The following is a 23310-nucleotide window of genomic DNA, read 5'->3' as shown; positions in this document are numbered from 1 at the left end:
ACAGAGTCTTTGTGCTGCCGCTGGAACACACACACACATAAACACACACACGTATACACACATCAGTGGTGTCAGACAGGTTTTATTAGAGTGAGAGCGGGAGGGAGGAGGTGGAGGAAGGGGAAGGAGGGGTGAGGAGGTCAGTGCTCAGCTTGGAGGCCTGAGAGCACAGAGTGTGTGTGTGTGTGTGTGTGTGTGTGTGTGTGTGTGTGTGTGTGTGTGTGTGAGTTCTTCTGACTTGTCATCGCTCCCCTCTGTAAATCATCGCCTCTGACACAGCCTTTAATAACAGTGCATTTTTTAATTCAGCAGGGTCACACACACACACACACACACACACACACACACACACACACACACACACACAAGCACATGCACATTCATGCACACACAGTTAAGGCTGGTTTCTGTCTTTAACAGAAAGGCTGACATGTTTGTCTCTTATGGATAGATGTATTTTATTTGACATGTGTATGATGATCTCTGTGTACGTGTTGGTGTGTGTGTTTATCCACATGTCTATACTGTATGTGAGAGTGGATTGTACTTCTCATCCAATGAGATTTCTTGTTGAATCTCAGATAAGAACAAAAAAGTAACAACAAGAAGCAGGGATAGGCCTCCTTAGGTGTGTGTGTGTGTGTGTGTGAGAGAGTGTGTGTGTGTACGCGCCTGATCCTGGCTCAGGTTGCTAAAGCAAACAGGTCTGTGTGTGTGTGTGTGTGTGTGTGATGAATCTTGCCTCTAATCCGCCCAGTGTGTTTGGGTGAGACAGGGAGAGAGAACGCAGGAATAAGCAAAGAAATCTAAACAGAGAAGTAGCAAAGGGAGGAGGGAGAGAGCGCGAGAGAGAGAGAGAGAAAGACAGGTGGGTACCATATGTTAGAGTAGTCCGTCAGCACAAACTGAGGTCCATTGTTGATGGCCAAAAAGAAACAAACCGATCCCCCCCTCCTTCTCCCCTCTCCCCCCGTAGATAAACAGCCCACAGGGCAGACAGTGGGCTGTCCTTGAGGGAGAAAGAGGAGGTGAAGGAGGAGGAGGAGGAGGTGAAGGGGGGTAAGGGAGGAGGCAGGTGGTATCAGATTTCTCTGCTCTTAGACTAGAGTACAAAAAAATAAAAGCACAAGTGAGGGTGAGCAGATTGTTTCATCTTTCCACGACGAAAGGTAAAAAACGTGCAAAAAAAGTTGAACACAGAGTATCCTCTCTCAGCTCAAAGGCCTGGGAATAAGAGGCTTGTGATGCACCACTCCTCAATTCCTAAAACCCCCTCTTTTTTTTCCCCCTGGAGAGAGAGATGGCGAGGTAGTAGATGGATACAGGTTGAAGATGTAGAAAAAGAGCCCGTCACACCCAAATGCTTCTCTACAGGCCTGCATGCTGTCTGATTTCGGATCAGTGTGAGACACCTGGTCCAGGGACGAGCGATGGATCACATCTACCTCTCTCTTACGCTCTATCTTCTTTCTTCGGTTGCTGTCATTGAAGCTGAAAGCCATGCTAAAGCCTCGTTCGAAGCTACCATCCTCCTGGGTAACCCCCCTGTTATCCCCGTGTATCCGTTTTCTTCACTTTAGCACCAGAAAACACCTCTAAACTCCAGTAAAACCCACCTCCTACTTTAATTCACTCACTCCTTCTGGCTCTGTCTTTGCTACTCTCTACTGGTTTTTTCTGTCTTTAAAATCTCTCTTATCTTTTGGTTCACACTTTCCTCTGGGTACTCAAAGGGAATCATAGTCAGAGAGAGAGAGGGATGAATCAGGACAGAACAGTTGTAACACAATTTTCAAAGCTTGTAAAAAATAAAAATGTTTTTTTGCATGATGACACTGTAGTGCTAGCAGCTCACCTGATGTATTTAAATCCACTCACTGTACATACACAGAATGAGATTACTTTAGAGGTGACAGTTATTGGGATTGCTGTGTAACTTTTGGGGGCAAATGTGAGTGAAGGCTTGGTTACAGCCGCGGTGGAATCTCACGTATCAAATGAATCACTGTCACTCACCACAAAAACCCAGATTGCTTTCCCAGATCACTCGTACTTTCTTTCTCTCTCCGGCTATATCACCCGATCTGTCTCTTGCCTCTCTGTATAATGTATAACTCACCAAAAAGTTTGGCTGGCATTTCTCCAAGTATTCTCACTCTCTCTCTCTCTCTCTCTCTCTCTCTTTGTGCCCTACCCCCCTCATCTCTCCTCTTTAGAAATCTGTTACCCATACCCTTATTCGCCACAGTAAATTCTGCGAGCAGATATGGGTTAGACAGAAGCCCAAAATAGATCGTCCAGACTGATGGAAACCAAGGCTTGTGAATGCAGCTGTTGGCCGTATGGGGGGCTCGCAACTTCCCCTGACTTTGACTGTCAGACAAAGAAACCAGGACTGTGGACGGCAGCTGTGGGACTTGGGATAGATAGTTAAAGGTAAAGCTATATTTAGGTAAAGCACACAATCAAAAAACCTTTGCAATGACAGATTTGTTACATGTAGTTTATACAGTGCAGTGTTTACTTTCAGTTCCACTCCTCTAGGGTTTGTTGTAGTTAGTTCCTTCACCGAGGCCAAAGTCTGGCTGTTTTTATCACAACCAAACATTACAGCATAACCATGTCACTGACGCTCATGTTTTCCACCAGGCGCTACATTTAATGGGAAATTTGCAGGATTATGTTAGGGCAAGAAAGTTAAGTTGCTGAGTAGCACAGAAGGGAGGGAGATCTTCTCAGCAGCTTGCAGCTGTTGTTCTTTGTTGTAAGGGGGTTGATGATACCAGACTTTTTAAACTTAGCACAATTCAAATTATATGAATACCTGGCTGCAACAACAAAAAGTAGAAGCACTAGGCACTCAATAATGGATACTTTATCGCTTTTAAATATCAAAAAGTGCTGGCAAACTTCTGCAAGCACTGTCTGAATATTTGTGCAATTTAGGTTCAAAATATGACCGATGGGGCGCTGGTGGCGCAGTTGTTAGTGGCGCCCATGTCTGGAGGCTGTAGTCCTCGAAGCGGGCGGCCGGGGTTCAAATCCAACCTGTGGCTCCTTTCCCGCATGTCATTCCCCACTCTCTCTCTCCCTGATTTCCAACTGTCCTATCTCTACAATAAAGGCACAAAAAGCCCAAAAATAAATCTTTAAAAATAAAAACAATAAATAAAAATATGACCCAAGAACTATAGATTTTTTAAAGCTTTTCTACTTTTCTAACAATCGTATGAAATTAGCTGGAGAAACACCAGCACAAACAAAACTATTGTAAGAAAGAATTTGTCATCATGTCTATCACAGCCTAATGTATATCAGTAGAAAAGGGGGGCAAAGGAGGGTTTAATATATTAAGGGCAGATCAGGGCTTTTCAGGGGGTAAACATATGGGGTAGGGGCAGCCTGAGCCAAAGCTGGCTAAAGCCCCTCAATTTCATGGTGGGTTAAAAAATGAACTATGCTTAGCCAAGACTTCGCCCCTTCCCCCTGACTCTTCCTCACGTACTCCTTCTCTTTTTTCTGCTATTAATCAGGTCTTTCCGGCCCCCCCCCCCCCCCCTTCACCAGCTTTCCTCACATTTGTTTTTCCACTCATAGCAACGTGGACTTCAAAACCAAGTCGTCCACCTATATAACCGAGCTTTAACTGCCTCCAATACCTCAATCTGTTTAGGCTGCCGCCGAGCTGGAACTATCCGGGACACCTTCAGTAACGTCAGCCAGCCGCGATCCCGTTCAGCTATTTAATGTAATGTTTCCGCAATATAAAGGCACCGTTCAAGGGCTGAGGTTTTTTTTAAACGGCTGAAGCAAGCTTCTCTGGGCCCAGACTGACCATTAAAAAAGAGAGGAAAGACCGCATCCAAGAGCCAACACAATAAAAAACTCACAAACTCCAAAAGAACTTCAAAATATGCCGTAATGTTTGAAAACCCTGGCTGATTTTAGAGTTTTTTTTCACATCCTATTTTTCACAAAAGGGACCTGTTCGAAACTCTGGGGACCCTGCCGTTTTCCAGATGGTTCTCTTCAGTTCAGAACTGTTTGGCGAAACGAGAAAACCTCTCCCCTTCAACGACGTCCCGGCACTCATCTAATGTTTCTATTGATTCACAGGGGTATACGCAGAGTCGTAAAAAGGAGCTGACTGAATACCCAGGACTGCTTTATATCATGACACAATCCATCATCATATATACACACAGAGAGGGGGGGGGGGGAACTCCGGCTTCCTAAGGAGATGTTGTCAGCTTTTTCTCGGGTAAGTGAAGGAAAAAAGGCAATGAGAGATAGACAATTAAGGATAATGATGAGGTGAGCAGGGACAGAAACAAGAGGAACTCCCTTTTCCTGAAAATATAAAAGGAGCTCCCTCTGTATTGTTGGCCTCGTCTCAGTCCGGGCTGCTAATTGATGGCAAATAGCTCTACAGCAGTTTCTTAACACACACACACACACACACACACACACACACACACACACACACACACACACACACACACACACACACACACACACACACACACACGTCATATATTATATACACATATGCAGTTTCCCTGTGGTTTTCAACACAGCTCGTTTGGCAAGAGAGGAAGGTCTCACTCCAGACAGACCCAACCCACAGCGGAAAACACACACACATGCACACACACACACACGCACACACACACACACACACACACACACACACACACACACACACACACTGTGTACTTGGTAATATTTAGCCCTCATCGTGCATAAGGTAGGACAGTTAAGTAACTTGGGGCAGACTCCTTGACAGACAAGGTCACTTAGGTGTTAGGTCTGATCTGGGTAACCTCCAGAGTTTCAGCCGCTCCTCCCGCCCAGCAAGAGTGCGACTGTGCACAGTCCACAGCGCATGATGAGGATAGCACTAGCCTGGCAACCAGGCCTCACATATGGAAACTGTTTAACTGTTATTATTAATATCCCCCAAAAAAATCAAACTAATAACACATGCAAAGACACCGCCAAGGCCCATGTCAGGAGACAGAGGGAAAACACATACATACACAAACAGAGACTGTCTGCTATGTGCACATACATATATACACTTACACATATGCACACACACACACACACAAACAGACGCCTACTGGTTTAACAGAAAAATACGATCTAGGTCAGTGGCCTGTAAAAGTATTAGCCTGCCTGCCCGCTTCGGTGGAAATCAAACGCTTTCATGTCTTTGGTTCAGAGGGTTTTTACACCTGGTTGTGGCTGTGGAGCTGCAGATGGACACACCCTTACACCCACCCTTTACCACACAGACTCACACACTCGCACATATACACTCATACAAACACCGGAAGTGGGCAGGCATAACAAAGGCTGGCTGCTGTGCTAGAAGTTCAACTTCTAAACAAGAACAAAATCTTTAACTTCCCTTAGCGGCAAGCAGGGGTGGGGTGTGTTGTAAAAAAAAGGGAAATGGGAAATGTGTGTGCGTTGGACTGTATTATTTTTGTGAGAGCATCAATCTTACTAGATGTGCAGGGGCACATTTTTATTTATTTAAAGGAAGTCATACGGCTTCTATTTACTTTATTTTCTTTTTTGAAAAGGGCATATTTTAATAATTTGTTATGTGTTTATCAAAGCTTTAATTTTTACACAGTCAATTTTACTCAGAATGCAATGACACAAAAAAGTAAATGTAAATACCCAAACTACGAAGGTAAGGAGAATTTGTAGCTCTGAGCTGTGTTGGAGTTAGGGTATGAATGAATGACATGATAATAAAAAAAACACATTTCCTAACAAAATGTGTCATTGAATGAGCATTCACATTTATCTCCCTTTTTTAAAATGTTAAAACATTAAAAACCTTTTTTCTTTTTTTTCCCGAAACAGTGTTATTAAGTAACAGTCAGTGGTTGAAGCAGAGAGAAGAAGAAGATCAGATTTCAGGAGTTTGTCATTTGCTGATGTCACTTTTTGGTGATTTATGAAATCCTCAAGGTGCCACCTTTCTTCATCTCAAATAAAGTTTCACTACACCTACAGTACATTTATCTTTCACACTTTTTTTAAAGTGACAGAAAACTCCACTGACCTGACAACAAATGCTTTCTGCCTGTCAGGTTAAAAAAAAAAAGGACGTTACACAGGCTGAAGAAGAAAGCAAACGAGAGAGAGAGAGAGAGAGAGGAGCTACATTCCTCTCCTCCTCCCTGTTGACTCTAATCTCGCCTTTAAAATGGCTCACACAAAGACGCAGAGCAGACTAGCTAATTAGCAACACTTTAGGCCTCTGCAGCTATTGTGTGATCGCCCTGTGTGTGTGTGTGTGTGTGTGTGTGTGTGTGTGTGTGTGTGTGTGTGTGTGTGTGTGTGTGTGTGTGTGTGTGTTCATTGTGTGCACTCAGGGCTCTCAACTGTTTCCAGGGTAACTACTTTGCCCAGCAGCCTTGTTGTCACACTTTGTCTTTACTCCTTACTTTTTCTTTGGTTTACTCCCTCTCCGTGTCCATCTTTTTCTGTGGGTCCTGAGACCGGGAATTAAAAAAAAGACTAGAACCCAGACATGAGGATGTTCTGACCTCTCTGCCTGGAAGAATGTGCGACTTTTTAGTAACTTGAAATACATCAATTTAATCAACTACTGAAAGAATGGCATCAAACCACAGCCACTACAACAAAAAAAAAGCAACAGCACCCACACCAACCACACACACAGACCCAAATCCACAGAGTCACACCCCTATGTCACTAACCAGGACTAGAAATGAGGTCATGAAGCTGACCACTGACCTCTGAAAAAGGCCTCCGTCACCATGGCGAAAGCTTCTAAAGTGTGAGAGTCAACAGTCAACTTTCACCCTCGGTGAGAAAAGAAAAGCGTCCGTCCTTTCATGCTCGTGTTGCATGTGTGTCTGTGTGTGCGTGTTATTTACCTGACACAGCAGCTAGGCCTATCAGTGTAAAGTGCTTCCAAACACTCCCATGGCAACCAAACCAAACCCAAAGTAACCCCTTCAGGTGCACAGATGATGTGTGTATAAGTCAGTCTCCACAACAGAGAGAGGACACACACACATACACACACACACACACATCCTTTTTCGACTGGTATCTGTCTATTCTTGTCTCAGAGGCTCTCGGCTAGTTGGGTCAACCAAGCATGACTGCATCCATGCTGGCTGATCTGGCCTGCTGGACCATGTCTACTGTCTAAGATCGCTCTGTCCACCACACGTGTAGCCTTGTTTAGAGAGAAAACTTTATCCTAACATTTTTACAGTGAAGTCCATGCTAAAGAGTAGTCAAACCATGCTGGTGAATCAAGACCTTCACACTGTAATTAGAGACTGGTAATGTTTGTGCAGGCGATGGAGCAGAGGGAAACAAAAGGGAAAGAAAATCAAAGGACATCAAAAGTAACAACAAAAATCTGCTCTTGTGGATTCTCCAACAGTAAAGCCCCTGGCTGGAAAAAAGCAGTAAAAATATTTTATGGACACTCGTAAATTTGACATCTTAGCATTTCGGAATTAGACCACGTGTGAAAAAAGTAAACGATTGAGAATGGTCATGTGATGTGCAGGTGTGTTCTGTGGCTTTTTATTTGTGTGTTTAGAAGAGCAACACATGCCTATGCAATATGAGCAGTTTGTAGAACGAATAGTCTAATGTAAGTATTCAGTACAGTATGTTGTAGTTTTTATAAATCAATACCAGCAGGTCAATATGTTCAGATATTGATGGAGTAAGAAAAAAAAGGGAAGCTTTAGTGAAAGACGGCACAAATAAAGGGAGCTGCTGGTGCTTTTGAGACTTCTAGAGGAAGTTGCTGTTGTATAGGTCTCTTTGTATCGCCGGGTTAACAGCAGTGGGTGTTCTGTGACGCTAGGCAACCCGGCTTGCTCCGCCCTCTGTCTCAGCGAGACCCCTGGTGACCTGTGAACTACACTGACCTCAGACATAAAGGGGAAGGCCTCGACCCGAGACCGGGAGAAAGCTTTTAGGAGGTGACAGCACTCAGAGAGAGGCCCGGGACTGATTTACTGGGCCGCACACATGTCTGACGGACGGACACATGCAAACACACACACACATACAAACAGATGAACAGGAAATGACACATGCACTCACGGGAAAACAACCTGTCACAGAGGAACACAAAACTCAACATTAATGTAATTAAATTTAATCCCAGCGCACTAACTATAAAATGTGTCTGAAAATGACTTTTTTTTTCGTTGTTGTCACCACCGCCTCCTCCTCCCTTTCACCTCCGTCTTCTCGGCACTCCTGACCTGAAAGTGAACTCGATTTGGAGAGCTGGAGGTCAAACAGGACATAAGTGTCCCAGTGACCAACATTCACCTCCCATAATTTAGCAAAAGGGCCAAAGCTATAGCTAACACTTGTCTAAAAACGTCCCCGCCTCCATCTTTACGGACTGTAATTACCGAGTCTAACCAATCTAACAGGAAGCCATACGTTATCTAAATCATCCAGTATCATCTGTTAACACACACACACACACACACACTGATCTCATACATCTGTCTGCACAGTACTGCTGGCATTGGATGCTAACGCACACTCTTGCACATGTGCGTACACCAGCTATCTTTCATCAGTGTTTGTGTATATCTGAGATCTGTATCGGTTCCCCCTGATCTCCAGTCATCACTGTGGCTCCTTAATTACACCCTTCATTAACTTGGATGGGCTTGTGTGTGACTGCAAGTGTGTGTGTGTGTTTATATGTGAGGGAGAAAAATAAAGATTTTCAGTAAGTGCAAAGAGAGCAAAGAGGAGAAATCAGATTATGACAAATGGGAGTTGGGATCGGAACTCCGAACCAATTTTCAAAACTGATTTTTTCTCTACCAATGTTCCTTTTTAACCTCTGCTATAAGACCGCTCCAATATGCCACTCACTTTCTATTTGAGAAAGGGAAAGAGAGAAGGAAAGTAAAAAAAGAGGGAAAACCCTCCCAGGCTGGCTGAGCGTAGCCACCGGATGAGTGGCACTCCTATCCGAAGAGGAAACAGCACCTCTTTTTGTCACCATCCCTCTCTCTCTCTCTCCTCTCCCTACCAACTTTCACCTCCTCATCACCAGCCAAAGACTTCTGTAGCTGAAGGAAAGCCAGAAGCGTTTAATAAGATGGTGATGTAGAAAAGTGAGGAGACAGCAATAGGTGGAGTAAAGGAGGGGACAGACTCACATCTGCTTAACAAAAAAAGAAAAAAAAAGAGGGGGGGGGTTAAGAAAAGGAAAGAATTGGAGACACCTGGTTCTCGTCAGAGCACCCTCCACCCAGCCACACACACATATATGCACACTTTGAGGTTTGTTAGGATTTATCCTGCTTACATTTCTCCTCTGCTATGCATCATTTCATGTCTACACCCGTGCCCAGCACCTTCACAAAGTGCCCCGCGCTCTCCACCTCTCCTTCCTCTGGCCCTAGAACTCCTCTCTTTTTTGTTACTCCCTCCCTCCCTACCTACCTACCTCTCCCCTGGATGATAGGGCAGAAGTGGTCTTTGCCCCCTCTTCCCTTTCTCCCCTCCCTCTCTCTCTCTCGCTCTCTCTCTCTATCTCTCTCTCTCTCTCTCTCTCTCTCCCTGTTCTGTTCTTTCTGGGGAGGCAGACAGGCCACATTCCACAGTGAGGCCCAGGCGCCCTTTTCTGACACGTCTCAGCGTTACACCCCTCCCTCTCATCCCTCTGTTCCTCCTCTTCGGCCCTCCAGTGCACCCCCTCTCCCCCCCCCACCCCCCCTATGTGCAGCCTCTTTGCCCCTTCTTTTTCTGGCTCTACGTCCCGTCTCTCCAATAAACCCTCCACTTGCACATTTCTCTAATTGACCATCTACCTGTCCCTCTTCTTTCATCTATCTTTGAGAAGAACAAAAGATAGGGAGACAGACTAAAAAAGAGTTCAGGAACGAGGCAGAGACACCGAGAGACAGACAGAAGACAGAGAGAGGCCAGTGAAGGGGTTTGACGGCTGGAGATGGCTGTGATTTCTCTCAGGTTCCCAAGGGGCCAAAGGAAAAAACGGCTTTGTGTTCTGACAACACCGCACTGTTCCTCTATGTGTGTGTGTGAGGATGTCTTTTCTGCTCCACTGCACATTGGCACTGGTGTTTAAGCACCAACACTGGTCTTCACTACACCTTCAGGTGAGGGACTCAAGCATGGAGGAGGAGAAAGAGGAGGAGTAGGAGGTAAATCCAAGGCTTGCAGGTTGAAGCATAAGAGCAGGTTTATATATGGTGCTGTCAGGTGACCATGTGAGAGGAAAGGGACTGTCTGAATCAGACAGTATTGATTTTATGAGTGGTGGGCACACACTGACAATACACCCTCTATCACTCAGCAACTTCTGCATTAAAGTTTGATTAAATCAAATGATGTGATTGAACAAGAGAGGAAAACTTAAAGAGATGTTTTATGGTTCTGCAGGTTTCACAATATAAGATGTATTTCATGCATATTCAATTTGTGAAGTTGTCACTTTCAAACAAGAAATTAACTGTTAACTGTTTTTTTCAATTCTTTAGGATTATGAAAAAAAAGTCTGCCTTCTTGTCTGCAAAGAATGTTTGATAATATACTACCATATACGTATTACAGCAGAGTGAATCTATTCAGAAAATGACCATACATGGGAATTAATTATCTACTTATCATTTGTTGACTTAATTGTATAGTAAACAACCAGAGAACACAGAATGCTGTAGTGGCAGAAGGTATTGCAGTGCAAGAGTACAAAAAACAAATATCCTAAGCACAGGAAGGACACACCTCTGCCTCATGACAACTCTAATCTGTAAATTTGTGCAAATTGAGCAGAACAGAGAGCTCTAAATAAAGAATTGCAACAGTAAATGTGTGTGTATTTTCTGCTTTGTGTGTGTGTGTGTGTGTGTGTCTGACATATTTTTGTAGAGGTGAGAGCTGGGATCTGGAGGAAAGGTTGTGCTTGTCTTTCATGGTCCACGGCGGATAGAAGGAAAAAAGAAGTACAGTGAGAAAGAGGAAGAGAAAAAGATGGAAAGTGAGAGGGAGGTATGTTTGTGGTTGGTAACCCGCTCAAGAGAGGAAATACCAGCGCGCACACACACACACACACACACACACACACACACACAGGTGCAAAAACATCGAGAGCGGAGACACGTCCGAGAGAATAAAGAGCTGCTTTGTGTGAGCTGCAGGTTCAGTATTTATGTGTGTGTGAGTGTGTGTGTCCTCCTGTGAAGGTTGCTGAGGAAGCAGGGTGAGGATGCAGTCAGGGGAAGGAGGAGGGAGAGCGGGACATAAATGAAGGGCCTTGAGTGTTCTTCATTCACCTAAGGCTCCATCATTATAATTAGGGGGAATAATTTTAGTAGCCGGGAGGAAACCCTGATTTTTTTTTTTTCTCCCTTCTGGGTTTCCTCAACGAGGAACTCAGCTGGTGGAACCCACACTGGCCCTCTGTGATGGGCAGACATAACACAACCACACATGCAAACATACACACACAGAAGGAGAGAGGGAGTTGTTAATGTTTATTACAAGCTCATGTCGTCAGTATACTAATAGGAGATTAATAGGAGAATTTGTTCTTTACTAATTCCTCATCAGTTGAAATAAATACCACACCAGTGAATCAGTGTATTACCATCATTACATGACAACACACTAATCAGACATTCCTGTGCAGCTATGGACAAATGACTAATGTAGAGACCTCTGGAAGAAAATAATACTCATAATGTGTGTGTGTGTGTGTGTTTATATTACGTCTGAAGGCCGGGGTCCTTCAGAGAGCGATCAGAAAAGAGTCATGTGTATTTCCGGGAGAATGAGAAATAAAAATGTAGAATTTCATCCAAGAAGTTCTGGGAAGTTTGGAAATTCTATTTGAGACAGTGGGCCAATGTGTGTGTGTGTGTGTGTGTGTGTGTGTGTGTGTGTAGAGCGGGGGAGTGACGCACAGGAGGCAAGATAAATAGAATAACGGGAGACACTACACGCCGACATGTCAAACACACATAAACAGCATTTCATGGATCAGTGAAAAAAAAATAAAACTGACACCAATACAAACTCTCCGAGGCTTATACATCTGATGTTGCTTGTGTTCTATTGTTAGAGTGTCTGACCCTGGCTTCACATAGTTTGAAGACATATCTTGTGAATTTTTCTCAGCCAGTAACATGTAATATTTATCAGGGAAACGTCATGTGTTGGAATTCTTACAGTGAACTTTGTCCCAGTGGATTTAGTTGGCACATTATGAACAGCTGATAATTAAAGCACAGACAAGCCAACCTGTCTAACTTTTCACAGCTTGCACATGTAAGCCCGACAATTACCAGAGTCTGTCTTGAATACTTTCTGTCACATCTGTATGTTATGCAACGTCCCGGTGTGTACATGCTGTTCTCGACAATGTACCGCACATATGCACGAGTTGCACAAGCGGCAAGTGTTGCAAAACTAGTTTCCCCAAGCACATATGCACAGGTTGATCAGTAAACACTCACACACACACATATGTATATACACACACCTGTTGCTGTTGCAGGTGCAGTAAGTCAACAGGGCTGATCTCTCCATTGGCGTCTCCGTTAGACCCGCCCTCTCTACCTCCCCCTCCATCTGATTGGCTGCTGAGGCTGCTGACTCCGTTCTGGTTGGACGGCGTTGTTCGAATGGTCTCAGATGCTGATTCCACCATCATCACTGGCACCTGGGGAGGGAGCAGGAGATGGGTTTAGGGAGGGGGCTGAGGTTGTGTGTGTGTGTGTGTGTGTGTGTGTGTGTGTGTGTGTGTGTGTGTGTGTGTGTGTGTGTGTGTGTGGCAGAGACAAAACACACACAGTAAACAAAAGTGACCTGGGCATTTAGAGCAGAAAGCCTGCTCCCATCTGAGTGAACAAACAAGGCAGGAAAATAAACACACGCAGAGATACAGAAGTGAATTGTGTGGGTTTATGTGCGTGTGTGTGTGTGTGTGCGCGCATGTACTTTGTCGAAAAAGGCCTTTTGGTCATGAACCGCCCACACACAAACATGCCCAAGTGGCCACAAAGCAACACCTGAAGCAGACACTTTTTTTTGTGTTTGTATGAAGATGTGTGTCTGGGAGCGTACGCATGGATCAGGATCAGACGTACGGCAAATCTAAACTGACAAGGCTGTTAATACTCGGCTATATAGTTAAATAACACAGACATTTCACCAATAATCAGAGGTGGCATGTGTGCGCTGTGTGAGAGCCCTGAGCAGGTTGCTCTTTGAGAGAGATCCGTTTGATGCACCTTCATAGGGCCCCTCTAATTAGAGCGTGTTCCCTCCACAAAACCCCCGACAAAACGAGCCGTTCCTGGATGTGTTGTTGTTTTTTTTTTGAGAAACAACGCCTCGCAAACACACACGGGCGCATTTGCCATCGTTAGGAGCCCGAGCGTGGGAGAGAGAGAGAGAGAGAGAGAGAGAGAGAGAGAGAGAGAGAGAAGACGCAGAGACACACACACATCGGAGCGTGCAGAACACACACACAAGGCAAAGCTAATACAAAACAAAACAAACCTTCAGACAAGCACGCAGGGCTGTGAACTCCTAATGACAGTCTCAATCCCGTCTTTCTGCCTCATCCAGTTTTAGAAATTAACACACACAAGCGCCTCGTTTTTAAGGGGAAACTTTTGATGCTTTCATTTCGGCAACCCAGAGTGGGTACACAAAACACACCATCGAGGCATCGCGCCCGCCGTCTGTGTGCGGTTGTGTGTGTGTATGTGTGTTCAGAAGCGTACAACCCATGCCTTCTGGGGAAACAATAAAAGGCATTTCATGAGAGAATCTAACTTTTCTTTTCCTCCGAGGCACAAGCAGGTGAACCTCTGTGTGTGTGTGTGTGTGTGTGTGTGTGTGTGTGTGTGTGGGTAATTTTTTTCCCCTCTGACAGCAGGTGAGGGTGTGAGAGAGCGCTGGTGGCTCTGTTAATGGAATGCTGCCAGATGCTCACTGAGGGACGGGGGGACCTGAACATGTTTAAGTGTGTGCAGGTGGATGGGCTGCTGGTGGGTGTGCTAGTTAGAGTCTGTTCACCCAAATGCCTAAAACAAAAATCATCTGTGTGGAGCTGAGCACATACTTTGGTTTTATGTGCCTGAGTTTGGAGATAGCGGCAACAAAATTTTCACTTTTTGGCTTAACATAGTATAGATGAATAGGATTTTGTTTGTGCTGTGAATACAACTTCCTACACATTGAATCGAAGTGCACAAACAAATTCAATTGACTTATAAAAATGTTTTGGGATGTTTTGATGCCAACACAATTAGTTTTTATCAACTGCTCATCATATCTTATTAATCATCATGTGAAAATAAACAGAGTGTTGCCAGCAGAAAAGCATAACGGTCTATACGTCTTGGTATCAGAGTCGTTGAAAATGTCTAGGGCAGCATTTGATCTGAAACAAAAAGCCAATCTTTAACAGTTTAAGTTTAAGGGAAACTAATCGTTTACAAGGTCAAGGTGCTTACGCATAGATCTCCACATTTCACTCTCACAAGCAGGCAGCCATGTTTGAATCCCATCTGCAGTACTTCCTATCTCTCTCCTGGCACCCGTCCTCTATGGAAGTTTAGATTGAGAGGCAGAGCGTTATTGTGACATTTAAAGCTATAGTCACTTAATCTCCCACCCTCCATTCTCCCTTCTTTCCATCCCCTGTCCAGACCCCTCGTTGGGTCAAACTGCTCCCTGAGGTAATATTATGAAGCCAGGCAAAGTGAAGCCCCGTACAGAGTGATCAACAGATCGGTCCCCACACTCCATTGACTTTGCACCGCAGTAGAAACTCCTCAAATCATCACACGTCCCACTAAGCATGAATCACCGGTCTACTATCCGGTCGACACTATACTGCGCCGTGCTGTAATGTACTGTACACCCATCTGCTTCTTACTCTTCCTCATTGACCTTATTAGCATTGAGGGGAGGAGGAGAGATAAAGACAGACGGAGAGATGGAGCTCGCAGGTGGACAAGGACCTAATGGGAAAGTGCGGAGTGTGTAGAAAAAATGTGCGCGCATGCCCTCTCTATCACACACACAGGAGGTGCAGTATGCTCGTCTAAAGGGTGTGTACTCTGTCATATCCTGTAATGGGTGTATATAAGCTGGTGTAATGGAGGTCGGGAAAAAGGCAGGGGCATAAATCTACCCTGAAGTCTCTGATTAGGGCTCTCATACACGCACACACACACTGTTTTAAGTTTAAGTGTTTCTGGCAGCGAAGAGGAGCAGCCCGTGCAGAGGCCTGCCTCAACCCGCCGCTACACTTCTTTCTGTGAGTCTCCTCGATCGCTCTGCAAGCTCAGACCCTCCTCAAGCTGAACCCCTGACCTGAGAGCGTGTTGGGAGAGACATTCCCACTACCCCAAGGGGACGAGGAGTGAGGGTGGGAGGGAGGGAGCAGCGCAGATCAGAGAGATAAAGAATGCGTTTGGAGGAGAGGGAAATAAAAGGCCTGCTTTGCTTTTTAATTGGGATGGAGGAGAGAGAAGGGGAAATGGGACTCAACATGTTTCTGATGACTCTAGTGTGTGTGTGTGTGTGTGTGTGTGTGTGTGTGTGTGTGTGTGTGTGTGTGTGTGTGTTTGTCTAAGAGGCTGACACCTACCTTTGTACTGTAATGGATTAGCTCACAGCAAGCGTTGGCTGCATGTGTTTATGTGTGTGTCGGGTGTGATTGATGAGCACAGAGAAGCCGGGGATGAGTCTTGTTTCGACACGTATGCTTGTTCAGATGTTCCCCGAAAAGTTTAGCACTAATAACAATCAAAAACTCTCCCTGCCCTTGTTCCTTCCACACTCTTTTTTTCTGGGTGTGTGTGGAGTTCAAACGAACCGAGCCAAATGCCCAGTGAGCTGGCTCGCAACTGCTGACTCTCAGGCTTTGTTGGGGGGGATTGGCTCTGTCAGATTCCTCCTGGTCACAGCTCGTCAGGGCTGTAAAGCTGGACCGCGTTCCCCTTTTCTGCGAATGTGTGTGTGTGTGTGTGTTTGTGAGCAAGGGAGTTGTGTACACTGTGTATTTATGTGTGCATCTGTGTTTACAGCAGCTTAGTGAGATAATAAGTCTTTATCATGTTATGCCTCATGTGGGAATATTTGCAGCGGTCCCAGAACGCCTGTTCTGTTTCCTCTGCCTTGCATCAGCTTGCAGGAACGCTGCTTATTAGGCAAAGAACTGAGGGAATAGGGGGGAGGGGATGGGGAGTAGGGGGGGAGAGAGCGAAGGAGGGGCAAGGGGAAAAAAATGTCTGTACCAGTATCTACACTCCATCATCTATCTGCTTTCATCTGACTCTTGAATTATCCGTCTTTCTCCTACTCTCTGCATGCTTGTCTTTCTCCCTCTGGTTATGCTTGGTAACTAGTGGCAGGTTCAACCCTGGAAAACATTAAAGTTTGCACCCTGAAATAGAATCCAACATTGGTTTTGTTTTCTGTCATCTTTGATAGTTCAATCAATATTTGTGAGCCAGGGAAACATTCTTCCCGGAGACAGATATCTGAGGAATTGGGAGTTGTAACCTGTTTTGTAATCAGGAAACAGAATTTGTAGAAGCGTCTGTTGACAATGAGAGCCAGTGTGGATTCATAAAATATTTGGTTTAGCTGTGACACCCAAAGGGGCTTTATGTCATTATAATTGACTGTCACGAGCTTGAAGACACACTTGAAAAAAATTATCCCAGGTCGCTGTCACTGTGTCAACAAACTGTTCTATTTTCTGACAGTGTTAGCAGCTTAAGAAATCGTCCCTTAAACACATCACGAAATGTTTTTATTTCTTATGAAGGCTGAACATTGATGATCACAACTTCGTCAAAACCTGCACAACAAACTCAAACAGCCTGCAAGCTGTCAAAGACTCCTCCACTACATAAACCGTGGCACCAGCCCTGAGGGAATCTTCTTTAACCCCAAACACCAGAACAAGCCCAACTATCAGGTCTGGGCTCTAATGTCTTCATTAATCACTCCTTAGCTGTGTGAAAGATGCAACCACAAACAACAACATAACATTTCAGATACAGCCAGGCATCTAATGCCATTGTGAGTTCAAGTAAAAAAACAGGTTCTACTTAAAACTCTCCAGTTATGATACTACAGTAGTACAAGGTACAAGGTGTTCTTGTTGTTTCAAGGTGGAGTTTCACACTTTCTATACATCCCGCAACAAAAGCAACCTACTTTTTATTTGATCTGCAAGCAGGATTTTCTATATTTAATAAGGTTTCTGACCGGGGCACTTTGAGGAATGTTTATTCAAAATGACAGAACTACCCCATAAGTAATAAAATGTATAACCGACAGTTAATCATTTCTTAAGCTAGCAGTACATCTGCATAACTGCACTTCAGGTCCAGCAAATGTTAGATCTTTTTCAATCCAATTTTTAATCCTTGTTTTTTGGCTGCATGAAGAAAAAATGAAGTTTAGGGTGTTTCTGTCATGAACATATTAAAAAGTGTTAAAGATCACAAATGTACTCAATGATTGCTGACAACTACATCTCCACCCTTTGTTTCTACAGTATATGGTTGACTTATTTCCTTGTTCCTGCTGTCTCCTAAAGAATGACAAGAGGGAGAAGGAGAGGAAGAGGGATAGGAGGGATATCTGCGTGGCATTTCTAAGCTGACGTGTAGCCCTTTTAGCTTCAATAAAAGAGAATGAGGTCACAGGAAAGCTAAGAAGAAATACCACACACATATTCCTTCCACAAGCTAACACACACTTCAAAAACAAACTGCTCAAATTCTTTTTCCACCACTTCCCTGTCCAAGTTTGGTTGTTTCCTCAGCAGCTGGCTGTCGCTACATGCTAGCCATTTTTTTTGCAGCAGGATGCCACAGAGTAAAGCAGCCAGGTATAGTCTTCCACACAATGCTAGAGCTAGCAGCTAAAACTGCACTGCCCCAGGCTACTCTGGCTGGGAGCCAGCGCTAACAGGTTGGCTAACAGCGAAAGGGCTAATGCTAGATGTCTGCGGCTGCCCTGGCCCTGCTCCAGTGCTAACAGGTGAACTCCATTATCTCACAGACAGATAGTCAGTCAGATGTGGGCCAATATCTACTACAGGCTGGCTGGCTGGCTTCAAAGAGCATCATGAACCCGAGAGAAAAGCTAGCAGCGCTGGCCTGTAGTATGACCTGCAGCGTGCTGTGCAGCTGGCTAATGTAGAAGCCAGTGCTGTTGTTGGGGAGTGGAGGAGAGAAGAAAAGGGCTCAGAGTGCAGATGATAAGACAAGCCTCAGCTATATAAACATGAGGAATTCTTCTAAACATCTGCAGGAGTGTCTGCCATATGACGATCAGTCTGTCTGGGCATTTAACTGAGTGTAGTGCGCGGACGAAGGCTCTGCACGTGCATGTATCGACTGTACAGTTTGTAACCCGCCATATATGTTCTTCCCCCCATCCTCTCTGTCCATGTGTGCGCGCGTCCATGTGTGAATTGTGTGTCTGCTCGCCCGCCTGTGAAGACAAAGTCCCTGTTTACAGAGCCCATAAAGATTAGCCTCCCTCGGTCAGGTGGGTTCTGGAGCCATAGGTAAACACACAGCACATTCCGCACCGATGAGATCGCCTTGTATGTGTGTATGACCGGGGCAAACATACACTCCTGCCTTCACCTCGACCCTTCCTTTTAGAGTGCAGTAAGTGATTTACCAGCTTCCAGACCTGCTGTCTGTTAAAAAATACTGGAAACAGACACAAAGACAAACACACACACATGCATACACACACACACAAATATTTGTAGAAGGAGCGGACTTCATGCACACCTCATTTATCTGAGCCTAAAATCACGGGTTGTGCATTCCTAAAGAGGTAAGGCTTGAGCGCATGTGCGCGTACCCCTGTGCCAGTTGGAAATCATCCTGTGATCATGAGGATGAAAACTCCCCGCCCTCCCTCCTTCATCCCCCCCACCCCACCCCTCTGTCCTGAGAGGTAATGGAGGCCGAGGTCAGGTTATGACAGTCCACACAGCTAATACTCGGATTGTATTTAACATGGTGGAACAGAGGTGAAGAGGGGAGGCGCTGGAATGGAGGGCAAGAGGGGAGAGGAGCCTGGAAAAAAAAAAAGGCGACATGCCTTTATTTGGATCTGAAACCAGCTAGAGCGCCGCGGAGCAATTAGCAGCTCTGTCCTATGAGAGCTCTTTATTAGAATGACCTTCAGTGTTAGGGGGGGAGGGAAGGAGGAGGGAGAGACAGTAGAGGTAGAGAGAGAGAGGGAATGAGGAAGGAAGAAGAAGATAGAATTTGAGAGGCACACATGAAAAGGTGTCAGTTGGGAAATGGACAAGTGACACGAAGGTGAAACAGATGAGTCTTTAGTACATCGAGATTAAATTTTTATATTTGTGCAACAGATGTGTCAACTAGACGGTGTGTGGTGAATTTGATCTGTTTGACCCTCAGGCCATCCCATACCAAAACCAGGATGACATGGGTGCCAAGAATTCTAAAACGCGCACAAGCAAACACAATTTTAAGTCTTCTCAGGTCTGACCTGTGAAGAATACATGAATGCTCACATCTATTAACCTTATCAAATGTGGGCTGCCATTCATTTCATATTAAGAGGACCCATTTCTTTCTGAATGAAAAGTCTCACATCCCTCACATTGACATTTTCCACCTTTACCAAATAACTTCTTAACTTTATTTACAGGGTAACATGTATATTTGACTGCAAAAAATGACAGCATTTTGGAATCAAAATTAAGCAGGTGTATATTTTCTGAACAGGTCAATTAGTTGTTTTTGCCATTAGGTGGAAAATAATGTCAAGTACAATGAAAATGTGCATTACAAGGAACATAAAGAGAGTAGATTTAATATTACCTGTGAATGAGCATCGGCGAATTACAATAATGAAGAGTTGCTATGGATTTAGAAAAAAAAAACTGTGGTGTAAAAAATATAAATAAATAAATATCAAAGTGGACATGATATAATTTCATACATCAGCTTTCAAGTCGGGCACTTTGCATTTCCTAGTTAATTAATAGATTGGATCAGAGCGAGTTTAATCAAATATAATTGAATATGTCCACAGTAAAAAAAGAAAAAAGAAAAAAACAGGCCAGACTTTAAAGGAGACATGTGGAGAAAATGATAGCATGTCCACTTTTCAAATTAATTGAATTTTAGTACTTTTGAACTTGGTCCAAGCTGTTACAGAGGTAATTAATTCACATCGTTTCCAAAAGTGCTAAAACAAGATGATATTATCCCTGAACATTCAGTATAGACACACACACACTTGAATTTTTCTTTTCTTTTAAAAAGCTAAATAAAAAATCCACACTGTTGCACACCAGTGACAGTCTCTAATGTATTCCATCTAATTGTTAGTTTTCACTTCTTCCTGCTCTTTTCTCCGTACTTTTGTCTTACAGGCCAGAAAACTAAAATATTAATAATTTCTAAGGCGGTTCTCATTGTATTAAAAAATGTCTCTTTCATAATTTATCAGAGAAAGAAAAATCTTTGTTATAGTGACAAGCATGCTAATTAATAGAAGGAGAAGGAACATTGAGAGAAGTCATACTAATTTGGAGCATGCTAATATTAATAGAATAATTTATGGCACAGTATAAATAAATTAATAGAGTATTTCATTTGAAAAAGGGATGCCTTCATTTCAATTTAGGAGAAAATGAGCAAAAAAAAAAGCTTGCCTCTTGGACAAGGACATTAATAACAGTGCGTTTTCACCAGAAGAGAAAAGGAAGAGACAAACTAAACATGCACTGTTCACTTTTAAAACTCATCAATATTTCAGTCTGATAATGAAATTTGGATGAGCAACACTTGTATTTCCTGCCTTGTTATTTTCATTTGCTGTTTAAGGACTTTTTGACAAGTACATTTGTGCAGAATCTGCAAGAGGCAGAACATTTTGTTTTTTCCCTCCCTGTTTAAGCTAAATGAGATGCTTCTTATTCTTCCCTTTGGCTTCATGTAAACTAACAGCTGTGTGTAAGGTAGTGAGCGAGAAGGGCAGGGGAAAAGAGAGAGAGAGAGAGAGAGAGAGAGAGAGAGAGCGATAGAGAGAGAAAGAGGGAGAAAGAGAGAGACTAACAAAGACGGAGAGTGAGACAGAAAGAGAAGTGGACTGGGTCATTACCATCCTTATTACTCCTCATTAAAATACACCCATCACAAAGACATGCAGCTGTGTGTGTGTGTATGTGTGTGTGCGTGAGCGTGTGGGTGCGCGCACATGCATGTGACCGAGCAAGCGCGTTCCTGACATGCACATGTGTGTCCTTATGCAAAAGTGACAAAAAAAGAACAATATAATTGGAGAAATGTACGCAGTAATAATAGGTATTCAGAAAATGATAATTCATATTAAACAGGGTGCACAAAGTCAGCCTCATTTGCATGTTTTAGATTATATGCATTTCAAAAGTAATTTCCGCAGGGCATATGAATGACATTAATTCCCGGGCGGGTTCTGCTATAGACCTCAAACTATCAAACACTCAAACATTTAACAGATGAAAAAAAAGAGGGAGCTGGTGCCTTGGCAAGGGGAGATTTCAAGGTTAAAGTATTTGAATGTGAATTTTTAAACTTCTGTCTTGGTTTGTTTAAAGTTGCTCCAGCAGCTGAAGAGTTCCCTTCATTTGGAAATTCAGTGAAGCACAGATTGTTTTTTTCTTACTCACACGTTTCTTGTGCACACGTTTGTGTGTGTGTGTGTGTACGTGTGTGCATGTGTGTGTGTGTGTGTGTGTGTGTGTGTGTGTGTGTGTGTGTCTCTCTCTCTCTGGGATCCTGTACCAGTCCGAGAAAGACACCTCTCCTCCTAATCCAGCACCATTTCCTCAGCAATAAGCCTGAATCGGTCTGACTCACTTTTATGTGAGTCATGTGCTCGTGTCACTCCAGAACCAGACGAGATCCAACAAAGAGAAACCAAAAGACAGAGCTGCAAAAAGCCCACAGTAATTGACCCCAACTGATGGAGTGTGGGGGGGAAGAAAAAGTGATGAAAAGGGCGAGAAAAGGCAGCTGGTTGGGGAGGGAGAGAATACGGGGAGAGGGGGGGGAGACAGAGGGTTCCCTCTCCTCGTGAGGAAGACCCAGGCGGAGGAAACAGGCGGGATGAATGTGTGGAAAAACTCTGGATGCCACAGACAACATTCTTCTCTTATTAGGGAATCTGGTCTGCAGCCACATTATATGGCCTGACTCATTACTGCGTTTATGTGTGTGTCTATCAGACAGACACACACACACACACACACACAGCATCAATATGTTCTCCACCTGTTATTCTCACTAAGATCTCAGCGAGAGGAGGGAGGAACAGCGCAGAGGGGGAAGGAGAGCGCTCTGCACGTCTGTGTCTTGTTTGTGGTTTGTCTTCATCTGTAAACAGAGCTGCTGCTGCTGCGACGATGTTAACATGTCATTATCTCATTAAGAATTGATGGCTTCTGCGCAGAGGGGTTCGAGCGGTTTTTGTTTGTTAGCGTTCGCCGACTGTTGTTGTTCAAACACAACAAACTGCAAAAACACACAGACCCCCCCCCCCCCCCACACACACACACACACACACACACACACACACACACACACACACACACACACACACACACACACACACACACACAGTGCAGCTAACACATCGACACTTACTCGCACACTTATTTGAAGAGATGTAAGAAAATACACTGATGGACAAAAAGTGGCTCTTCTCCCTCCTCATCCCAGCCTCTGTCTCCTGTCACTATGTCCCCCCCCCTGCATTGTTCTGATTGTTAAGCACTCTCACTGTGAAGCATTCTGTGTAAGCAAACTTCAGAGAGTGAAAAGAAGGTACCAAGGAGGGTTAGAGGACATGAGGGGCAATAAAAGTGGGCTAATTGGGACCTGGGAAACATGTTTGTTTTTTCTCTTACTCCTTTTTTTTCTCCCCCTCTTTTTTTTCCCACTGGCCAGTCACAGCCGATCTGTTCATCTGCAAAGGACGAGCTGGGAAAGCAAAGAGGATTAGGTTTTTCTAAGACAAATCGTTGCACGCACATGCATGTATAGATGTGTTTCAAGAATAATACACTCACATGGACAGCATTAGCACGCCATAAGGCAGCTGTGGGGTCCGTGTGTGTCATTGAACAAGATCTGTCCGTCTTAACCAAGTGACCATCATGGGTGCGGGGGGCTCTCTGTCGGTCCACTCTGCCTTATTGATACGCTGCTGCTCGGC

At 44.3% G+C, this 23310-nt stretch overlaps 1 protein-coding gene across 3 annotated transcripts in view; it reads right to left on the bottom strand.

Annotated features, from left to right (window-relative positions):
* foxp4 (forkhead box P4) overlaps positions 1 to 23310 on the bottom strand; it is a 93972-nt gene that overhangs the window by 47865 nt on the left and 22797 nt on the right. For all 3 annotated transcript variants that reach the window (XM_061041995.1, XM_061041993.1, XM_061041994.1), the window contains exon 2: positions 12554 to 12733. In XM_061041995.1, the coding sequence (XP_060897978.1) occupies positions 12554 to 12724 (171 nt within the window). In that variant the 5' untranslated portion in view covers positions 12725 to 12733. The remainder of the gene's footprint in view (positions 1 to 12553; positions 12734 to 23310) is intronic.

Source organism: Labrus mixtus, chromosome 7 (assembly GCF_963584025.1).
Source record: "Labrus mixtus chromosome 7, fLabMix1.1, whole genome shotgun sequence".
NCBI lineage: Eukaryota > Metazoa > Chordata > Actinopteri > Labriformes > Labridae > Labrus > Labrus mixtus.
The sequence above is the reverse complement of the archived record's forward strand: the minus strand, read 5'-3'. Positions and strand labels throughout refer to the sequence as shown.